This window comes from Lepidothrix coronata, unplaced genomic scaffold (genome assembly GCF_001604755.1).
Source record: "Lepidothrix coronata isolate B3197 unplaced genomic scaffold, Lepidothrix_coronata-1.0 Scaffold18, whole genome shotgun sequence".
Classification (NCBI taxonomy): Eukaryota; Metazoa; Chordata; class Aves; order Passeriformes; family Pipridae; genus Lepidothrix; species Lepidothrix coronata.
This window is the reverse complement of record NW_016690198.1, coordinates 8,589,727-8,600,281: the sequence shown is the minus strand read 5'-3', so window position 1 is coordinate 8,600,281 and position 10,555 is coordinate 8,589,727. Positions and strand designations below refer to the sequence as shown.

Sequence of the window (10,555 nt, the reverse complement as noted above, 5' to 3'; positions counted from 1 at the left end):
AGGAAGAAGGACACCTTAGTGGGGAAGCCAAGTAACAAACCTACGTCACTCTGCTGCTGCAGAGCTCTGGCATCGCAAAGAAGCCCTTTGGGTTCTGTGACTCACCTGCAGGAGCTTCCCTGGGCACATCTGTGAGGCACAGAGAACTGACCAGAGTGGATATACAGAGAAAAGGAAAAGAAAGTTAAAACCCAATGTGGGATGACTTTGAAGGTGGTGGTAGGAGGAAACCAGTGGGCCCAAATGGGCAAGTGCCATTTGAAAGGGGAGTTACGAGGCAGAGACCAAAGAGATGAGGTGGTGGGCAGGCCTCAGGAAGGCAGGGTGAGGAAAACAGAAAACCCAGAAGCCTTGCAAAGTTTGAAAGCATCCTTCCCCCTTCCGTCTCTTTCAAGTCATTTTTTTCTCCTATGTAAAATTACATTCCTGAGCATTACCAGCAAGGGACTGGAAAACTCTCCTTTAATTTCCTTTCTCAATTAAAAAATAAAATGAAGAGAGAAAGAGCTGGGTTTTTGCTGTTTGTCTAGTCTTGAGACCAAGCTAGCAGTCAACATTAGAAGACATCTAGAACAGCTGGTGGGTGTAGGGACTGGATTTCAGGAAGGATTCTGGATGAGGCATCCAGGGAAATGAAGTACAAATGTACTCCCATGCACATGGGTAATGAGGTACCCCTGGTGATTGGTCAGGGGAGTCACAAGTGGCTTTGAGGTGCATATATAAGGTGTTTTCTCATTTGAATAAAGAGGATTTGGCTCAGAACCCCCAATCAGCTCGTTGGGTCCGTATAATTTATTTACGTATTATATTTATACACCACAGATGGGTTTTTTGGCTCTGTCACCTAAATAGGTGGGATAAATGAAATCCTCCAGCACTGTCTTTTAAGTGTGAGTCTTGCTTTACATTATGCTTCCCAGGGTGAGTGTGTGTGTAGCGAATAAAGTCCGGCTCTCACACGCTCACACACACAACCTTTCCAGGTATTTAGATATTTTTAGCAAACAAATTGGTTCATTGGTTCTAAATTACAAAATTCTCTTTAATAATTAGTATTCTATCCTGTATTGGTTATTGATTTCTCACTACTCATGGTAATTAGTTCACATTTTTCACTCTTTTTACCAGATAGGGAGTCACATACTGAATGGTCTTTTTTGGCCTCTTCTTTATCTTCTTGTTTCTGCAAAATGTCCTTGTGGTACCTAAGTTCTGCACTTCTTGTGTCCAATTTCAGCAATACATCTCTCCCAGGATTTGTTCACTGAAGCATATTAAGGTTAGCTTAGCAAAACTTAAAGTTTCAGTAGTTTTCCCAAGCTCTGTTCACAGAAAAGCAGCTTATGACAAATTTTGCTAACTGCTGGCTAAGACTAATTTAAGAATAACACATTGTTTGTGACTAATATACTGGTTATGATTAATTTAAACAATTAATTAAAAGTTAATTAAAACCAATAATTAAAACAATTAAAAAGTTATATAATTTCATTGGAAGTGATCCTAATTTTTTCTTTTATGATTACTTAACATTCACTCACTTAAATTACTGAGTATTTAGTAAAATTTAAGAGATTAAAATATAATAATTGCTATTAAACTACTAAACTGTAAATAAAACCTATTAGATCAACCTTATTATTTTTATCAGAGTACTTCGTATCTGAAAACATGGAATCCAATCTTTTTTAAGACTAACTTAACTTATCGTATTGAAATTGTCCAGTACCTTAACAGTACTAATGAAGATCCTTAACACTATGTGAACAAACTTAAGTTTATAAAAAAATTCCATTATAAAGAGTAGCCAGCCGTCCTTTTGAGACCTATTTTAGTTTTAGATAAGATAGTTTTCATTAGATCTGCACATTCTGTTACATCCCATTTTGCTAATTTGGAATAAAATCCATAAACAAACAATTAATACCAAAACTAAGATAATTATGCCAATAAGTTTTCTTGTGATTGCACTTGAATTTGGGATCCATGACACTATCCAACTAAACAGATTTTCCCCTTGATTTTCTTGTATTTCATGAAAGATTCTGGTGTTCTTTCGAATGTCCTCCAAATCAATCTGAATCCTCGAAGTCTGATCTAGAGCTGTTCAGTTTTGTTTGACTGATTTTGAAGGGCTGGTAATTTCTTGTAGCAAATAAATTGGATAATTTGTTTGGTTTTCTGTTTGTTCAATAACTCTCGATATGTTCACTGTAGCTTTCTCCAATTCAGGTACCCCTGACCATGGTAGAAGTCCTCTCACAAACTTATGGAATCCAGAGGACCTCTAAACTATTAGATTTAAATTGCATTTGTGTCTCGTTATAAAAGTGTCATTGAACACCAGAGGTCTTAACAACTGCTATTTCAACTGACAGAATTTGTGGATCTATGAAGGATTGGACTGCTTTTCTCTCCAAAAGGAGCATCACTCCAGTTAGAGGAAGAGCACTGGAGAATACACTTTGTATTGGAAGTCCCATCATCTGAATACTTTCATCTTAATGAACGGGAAATTGGGAACAAATCCAACAGTAACTGCTTTTTGTTATTAGCTTGAATTAGTTTTAAGTGTGAATTTTTCTTACAAGGGTCAGGTAGTATTTGTCCTATTTTTGTCATATTAGTGTGGTCCTTAGGGAAAAGGACATAATTCTCTTTCCCTTCTTGCCCTCTTACCCTTCAGGGACTCGAAGCCGTACTTGCCACTACAATTGTTAGCTGCAAGGCCTTGCTAGGGTGGTTGACTACTCCAGGCACAAATGACTGTGCTGCAATACTGGAAACACTGCTCTGAAAACACAAAAAGATACACCATTTAACATCTCTTATTGCAGAGCTTTATCTGCAGCAGATTTGCTGTTTGCTGTACTGTCCAGTGCAATCCTTCTGTGTCCAAGGCTGGCTTAATTCATGTGAATCCAGGAATCCCTGCCTGTTGTTTTCATGCCTGTGTAGGCAGTCAAAAGAACTTGAAATGGTCCTTTCCACTTCTGCTTGAGTGGTTCTTCACTCATTGACCGCATGTACACCCAGTCTCCCATCTGATGAAGATTTACTTGAACATCCAAGATTACTGGTGTGGCTAAAATGAACTTATGCAGTGATGAAAGTGTTTTTCCCAAGGAAATTACATATTCTCTTAAATTTTGATTACCTATCACGTGGCTCTCTCTAGGAATAGTTACAGTTTGATATGGTATCCCTTAACAGATTCAATATGGGCTTACCTTTTCCTTGCAGCTTGGCTGGATTCTGGTTCTCAACAATGCCAGGGGAAGAACCTGTGGCTATTTAAGTGAGATTTCTTGACAGATTTTGTTTATCTGCCTTTTTAGGCTTTGGTTCATTCTCTCAACTTTCCCACTAGATTGTTGTCTCCAAGGTGTATGTAAATTCTATTTGATTCCTATGTTTTGGACAATTTTTGCACAATTTCTGCTACAAATTGAGGTCCCCTATCTGAGAACATTCCCAATGGAATTTCAAATCGCAGTATTACTTCTTTTAACAATACTTTAGTAACTTCCCTTGCTTTGTTGGTACAACAGGGAAAAGCTCAGGCCATCTAGAAAACACATCGACTAAAACGAATAGATATCAATATCCTTCTTGTCAAGGCAACTCAGAAAAATCTATTTACCAGTAGTCTCCAGGACCGTTTCCTCTCTCTGTAGTCCCTAAAGGAGGGCTTTGGTAGGACTGTGGATTGTTTTGCAAACGTTATTTTACACTTACTGACTACACTTTTGATGACTCCAGCCATTTTTTACGTTGATTGCTTGATGCTTCAAGTTATTTATAATAGCTTCTGCCCCCCAGTGTGCTTCTCTGTTGGAGTATAGAGATTGTATGTGAACAATTTCTATTGCATTTCTGTGAGCATTGCCTTGGCATAATTGGGTGTGGACAGTAAAACTAACTGCGTAGTTAAATATGGCTACAGGAGCTGAAGTTAGAACAAAAAAGGCTTTTTGCCAAGGTCAAGGAGGAGTTTTTGGCAGGTGAACAAGTTTTCTCATCTCCTATGGCCACCTGCTGTGATCCAATTAACACCATACAACAAAGTATGTTTTCCTTATGTATCCAATGCTCTGTGTACAAGAAACACATCTGAGTGTCATAAGCAGTATAAAAGGTGTCTTTCTTCTAATAAAGCTGACATTTTGCCGACCATACTGGTCTGTGAGTGATCTGTCTGTACCTCTTCATCAATACTTCTCTGTGTTTATCATCTGCTACTTGTCTCATCACTGCTTGAGGTACTATGACTTGTTCTTCTGCTGTTACCCACCATCCTTCAGAATTTAGATGGTCTTCCAAAATTTCAGCTAACTTTTCATCTTGAGCTTGGTACTCTGGGGTTACATTTGAAAAGTTCATGCATTTTGATGGAGGAACTATTAGGATGCTTTTGTCTGCCATGTCTCTAGAAGTTCTATCTACTAGTCAATTTCCTACATTAGTTGGTGTATTTTCAAATTGATGAGCTTTACAATGCATGAAAGCCACTTCAGTTGGTAACTGAATATTTTCTAGTAATTTCCTAATAACATCTCCAAATTTGACAGGGGATCCTTGTGCTGAAAGGAGCCCTTTCTTTCTAGATAGCTCCATACTCCCAATGCATATTTAGAATCAGTCCATATGTTGACATTCTTACCTGCAGACAATTCTAGGGCTCACTGCAGAGCGATGAGCTCAGTTTTTGTGCAGAGATGTTAATAGGTAACAAGTTATCTTCAGTTATTTCTGTTTGGGTCACCATTGCATACACAGATTTCTGCTTTCCTTTGCACACAAAACTGCTCCAATCTGTGAATAGTTCCCAGTCTGGATCTTCTACTGAAGTATCCCTTAAATCTTGTCTGCTGGAGTAAACCTGCTTGATAGTTAGAAGACAGTCATTTTGTAAGTCTTCTTAGCATTCTGGTACAGATTCAAGGAATATAGCTGGGCAGTAGTAATTTTCAGTTCTACATCATCCTGTTCCAACAGGATGACTTGATATTTATGCATCTTATTTGGAGATAACCAGTGACCCCTCCTTTTTTTTCTAGAACAGAGATAACCATGTGGAACATAAACAGCAATTTTCTGGCCCATGGTCAATTGCTGGTCTTCTTGTATTAAAAGGACAGTTGCTGCTACAACTCATAGGCAGTTATAAGTCCCTTATTTACATTGTCCAGTTCTTTGGAAAAATATCCCATGGCCCTTTTCCATGCCCCCAGCCTATGAGCTAGCACACCTAATGCAAGGTGTAAGTGTTCATGTACAAACAGTTCAAAAGGTTTGGTCAAATCAGGTAATTCCAACACAGAGGCTGATATTAGAACTGTACTTAAGTTTCTGAAACCCATTTGGTATTCTGAACTCCACTGTAGTATCTCCTTAGAGTTTCTCAGGGCCTCATATAAAGGTCTTACCAACAGTCCATATTAGGAATCCATAGCTGACACCAACCCACTATTCCTAGAAATGTTCTTAACTCACATACAGATCATGGCTACAGAGTTTGGCAAATTCATAGAATCATAGAATCAACTGGGTTGGAACAGACCCCCGAGATCATCAAGTCCAACCCTTGATCCAACACCACCGTGGTTACTAGACCATGGCACTAAGTGCCACATCTGGTCTCATCTTAAAAACCTCCAGGGACGGGGAATCCACCACCTCCCTGCGCAGCCCATTCCAGTGTCTGATTACATTGTCTATAAAGAATTTCTTCCTAATATCTAACCTAAACTTCCCCTGGCACAGCTTAAGATCATGCCTTCTTGTCCTACGTCTGGTTGCCTGGGAGAAGAGACCAATCCCCACCTGGCTACAGCCTCCTTTCAGGGAGTTGTAGAGAGTGATGAGGTCTCCCCTGAGCCTCCTCTTCTCCAGGCTGAACAGACCCAGCTCCTTCAGCCTCTCCTCATAGGACTTGTGCTCGAGTCCCTTCACCAGCCTCATTGCTCTTCTCTGGACCTGCTCCAACACCTCAATGTCCTTCCTGAACTGAGGGGCCCAGAACTGGACACAGTACTCCAGGTGTGGCCTCACCAGCGCTGAGTCCAGGGGAAGAATCACTTCCTTGGACCTGCTGGCCACACTGTTCCTTATCCAGGCCAGGATGCCATTGGCCTTCTTGGCCACCTGGGCACACTGCTGGCTCATGTTCAGCTTCCCGTCAATCCAAACTCCCATATACCTCTCTGTCTGGCTGCTCTCCAGCCACTCTGTCCCAGCCTGTAGCGCTGCAGGGGGTTGTTGTGACCAAAGTGCAGGACCCGGCACTTGGCCTTGTTGAACCTCATCCCGTTGGATTCAGACCATCTCTCCAGCTTGTCTGAAGAGCCCTCCTGCCCTCCAGCAGATCAACACTCCCTGCCAACCTGGACAATCTGCAAATTTGCTAATGGTATGCTCAATCCCCTCATCTAAATCATCAATAAAGATATTAAACAGGACTGGGCCCAACACTGATCCCTGGGGGACACCACTAGTGACTGGTGCCAACTGGATGCAGCACTGTTCACCACCACTCTCTGGGCCCGGCCCTCCAGCCAGTTCCTAACTCAGCACAGAGGGCTCCTGTCCAAGCTGTGGGCTGCCAGCTTTTTCAGGAGTATGCTAGAAAAGCTCCTTCCTTTTTGTTCTGAGGCTTTGCTGTACCCAGGAAATGGTGAATCCCAGATATGTCACATGCTTTTTGGCAATCTGGACCTTCTTGCTGGTTACCCTGTAACCAGCTTATCCCAAAAAGTTTAGTAAACTTACAGTTGTTTTAATGCATCCAGTTTGAGTTTCTGTTGCAATTAAAATATCATCTAATATCGCAGCAAAGTGATTTCTTCAGTCCCCTTTTTCCATATTTCCAATTCATTTGCCAATTGGTTCCCAAACAAAGTGGAGCTATTTTTAACCATTTTGGGAGAACAGTTCACAGTAATTGGGTTTTACAGGCCATTGGGCTTTCCTATTCAAAGGCAAACAATGGCTGACTTACAGTTTCAAGCGGTATGCAGAAGAAAGCATCCATAAGATCCAAAACACTGAACTGCTCATCAGATCCTTTAATTGTGTTAAAAGTTCATAAGGATTTGCTACTACCGGGTATATGTCTTGCACTGTTTTATTAATAGCTCTGAGATCTTGCACTAGCTAGTATTCATTGGTATGTGGCTTCTTTAGCAGTAGGACAGGAGAATTATATTCTGTCTCACGTTCCCTTAATAATCCATGTTGCAAAAATTTAGCAATTAATTCTTCTAACCCTTGCCTAGTGTCTAACTTCAAAGGATATTGTTTCTGCCTTACTGGTCTGGCAGCAGGTTTCAACTGTATTCTTACTGGTTCTACTGCTTTCGATTTCCCTGAAATTCCAGTATCCCACACCAACGAAGTGACAGCGTTTTCCACCTCTGGGACATTGCTGCTGCACTGGTAACTAACTGGCTAGGGAGAATTTTAAATGCATTTGGGTTTTCCATGTCAGGGTGGCTACCTAGCCTCTTTCAGACTTTGATAATGGTTATAATTGTGATTATTGTAATTTGGATCACTGTCCATTGCATTAAGATCATTATAATGAAATCAGTCTCCACAGTAAAATATACTCCCTTAAACCCCACCTGTGACACTGACATGCTCCCAAAACTGACCTATATAATTGACATTCCCCATCTGCCTCCTGTCAATGTTAGATACCCTCATAGAATGCTAAGATGTCCCTGTTTGTCCATTGCTACTGTTAATTGTTCCTATGATGTTGGTTACTACTGCATGCTTATTTATTCTCATCGTTGACTGATTGTTCATTGCTAATGGTACTTGAAGAATGATAATCCACAGTAGGCATTGCAACTCAATAATATTATGTGTCCTATTAACTTTGAAGGCAAGAGGTGTCCACACTATCACTCCAAAGACACTGGTTGGATCATGATGGTGGTGCTGGGGTAGAGTATGGCAGAAGCACCCAGTATCCCCACTTTCAGCGTTGTCATTGGTGTTGATGCCCTGCTGAGGAAGGAAAGGCCTTCTGGGTTGTGCTTTTTTGCGCTACAAATGAGGTGACTTTGATGTGGTATGTTTTGTCTCCCTGTCTATTTGGGCTGTATTACAAGAGGCCTGTGGGGAGGTTGCCGTCTGACCCACTGGGACAAGCATGAGAACCTTGGAGGATGAAGACATAGGGGTTTGAGAAAAGATCTGACAGAGAATCCAGGTAAAGAACACGTCTGGAGCCATCCTCAAGGCAACACATGCCCATAGTTCAGACATCTTCTGTATGAACGTGATCTCTCCATCAATAAACATATGTTCACGGCAACTGCCTACCACAATAGGCACTGCCGATTGTCGGCACACGTCACAGAGCCCTCTGTGAGCCACTGCCTTTGTGACCTGTCTCTGGCATTGACACAGCCACCCCACATAACGCTGGCAGACAAAACAAGACAGGATAGGACAAAGGGGTGCTGCAAGGAGCCTCTGTACAACCACTTCATGCTTTTCTGATGCAAAATTCAGTGGGATGGCGGAAAAATTGCCCAGTATGCCCTGGCTGGCCTGGGTTGGGGGGGGAGGGGAGGAGGAGGAGGAGGAGAAAGGCCGAGGGGCTGCCCAAGCACAACAGCCTGAAGAAGTGGAAACAGTCCAGCCACTGCAGAAAGGTAAGTGGCTGAGCTGGGCCATAGGGCTAGGGCTGCAGCCCAATCCTATCCCCTGTGGACATCCCCAGGGAGCAAGGGGAAGTGGGAATGGAGCTGATTCCCCCAGCATCCATCTCCATCCACCAGGCACCCTCAGCCCCAAGCTGCTGCCAGAAGAGACAGGGGTTGGTGCCCCCACTATTCCCTGTCCCAGGACTGGGGAGTGGAAGGCTTGACTGTGTTCTCCAGCCTCTCCTGCAGTCCCTGAGCCCTGACTGTTCTTGGGTTTTGCCAGATCCACTTGGGGAACTGCCAGAGGAGGAGCACACCCATGGACTCTTCTACAGAGCCACACAGGTATCCACAGACTTCCATGCCTGGGATGGGGCTGCTGTTTCTGCTTAGTGGATGACAGCTGTCAGAGCACTGGAGGTGACATCCTTCTCTTCCCTGCCCTTAGATGTTTTCAGACTTCCATAAGACCACTGATCATGAAGACAAGACCACCATGGTCCTTGAGGGCATGGCAACCTCCAGCTCCTGCAAAGCAGAGGATTGTGCTGCCACAGTGGATATTATCATGGGAAGTGGCAGCTCCCATTTGAATAAAGTAAGTAACTTGTGGCCAGGGCTGGAGTCCCCCATGAAACGTGAACCCTCTCAAGCTGGGTCTGCTGGCCATCCAACAGACTTTAAGATCAGCAAAATATGGTAGAAAAGGAAGCATTTCTCATGGGAAGCTGTTGAAATGCCTCACTCTATCAACACTCCAGTTCTCTGCTGTGTCTCCTCCAGGTGCCAACCATTGTGAGGGACATTCACCAACAGCTTATGAAGACCACATATATGTCTCAGGAAGATAGGCTGAAGAAGACCCTTCAGGAGATGACAGTTGCACAGCCCCATGATGTGGTGGTGACCCTTCTGCACTGCGCCCCATCGTGTGACAGGTACGGAGCCCACCTTCTCTGAGGGCTCAGGACTCACAAGCCATTAGAGCCCACCAGCCTACAGAACCAATCTCATGTGGGCTGCCAGACAGATAGAGATTTTCAGGTGCCTCTGACCCCTCTGTGTGCCAGCTGTGCTATGCCAGCCACAGAGCCCATTGCCACACTCCCTTTGTGTCCCTCAATGCACCATTACTTGTCTACCTGCTACCTGCAGAGGCAGGCTCACTGAGTGCTGCTGGTGAGGGGCAGTGGACAGAAGCAGGGCTGGTGGCCAGCCAGGGGCTCTATGGCTGCCCAGGCCATGGTGTTGTGGCCAAGACCCCGCTGACACAGAATTCTGGGCCTGCAGAGCTGCTGTGACCATGTGGAAGGCAATCGTCTCCTCAAGTAGAGCTGCGGAGAAGGTGCTGCCGGAGCTGCTGTGCGTGCTGGAGGACTGGCCGCTGCACAGCACATCCACCTCTGACAAGGACTACTCAGACATCTTCTCCCTGGCTGTGAGTTGCTGGACTAGACCGTAGCACATCCTCAGGGGCTACCTCTCTGGCATCTCTCTATCCTTCCTCCTGCACCAGTGATCTCCCCACCTCATGTGATGGGCTGGAAATCTTGGTTAAGGGCAGATTCAGAGGCAGCCATGTCAGATGCTCCCCCTGCATCTCCCCTGGACCAGGGCAATGCCTGAACCTCACCCTCCCACACTTGGGCCCTGCCATGGGGATGTCTCAGTGCTGAGTGCAGTCTCTGGGTGTTTTGTTCTTTTGCAGGCAACTATAGCACTGTGGGAGATCACCCATCTGCCCCACCATCCAGAGGCACTGATGATGTACTCCCCCCGCCTCTTTGTGGCTCTGCTATTCCAAATCTTCTCCAGCACAGTGCAGATGCCAGTAGAAGTCAATACCTTCTGGAGGAGATGCCAGCAGGAGCACTGCCTTCCCACCAACCCCA

At 44.0% G+C, this 10,555-nt stretch overlaps 1 protein-coding gene across 1 annotated transcript in view; it reads left to right on the top strand.

The window, feature by feature from the left end:
- The first annotated feature begins 8,420 nt into the window (after window positions 1-8,420).
- Window positions 8,421-10,555, top strand: part of LOC108493621 (maestro heat-like repeat-containing protein family member 7) — a 10,463-nt gene continuing 8,328 nt past the window's right edge. Inside the window, exons 1-6 of the mRNA XM_017807226.1 lie at window positions 8,421-8,672; window positions 8,947-9,008; window positions 9,112-9,261; window positions 9,447-9,601; window positions 9,954-10,101; window positions 10,372-10,430. Of these exons, the coding sequence (XP_017662715.1) occupies window positions 8,534-8,672; window positions 8,947-9,008; window positions 9,112-9,261; window positions 9,447-9,601; window positions 9,954-10,101; window positions 10,372-10,430 (713 nt within the window). The 5' untranslated portion in view covers window positions 8,421-8,533. The remainder of the gene's footprint in view (window positions 8,673-8,946; window positions 9,009-9,111; window positions 9,262-9,446; window positions 9,602-9,953; window positions 10,102-10,371; window positions 10,431-10,555) is intronic.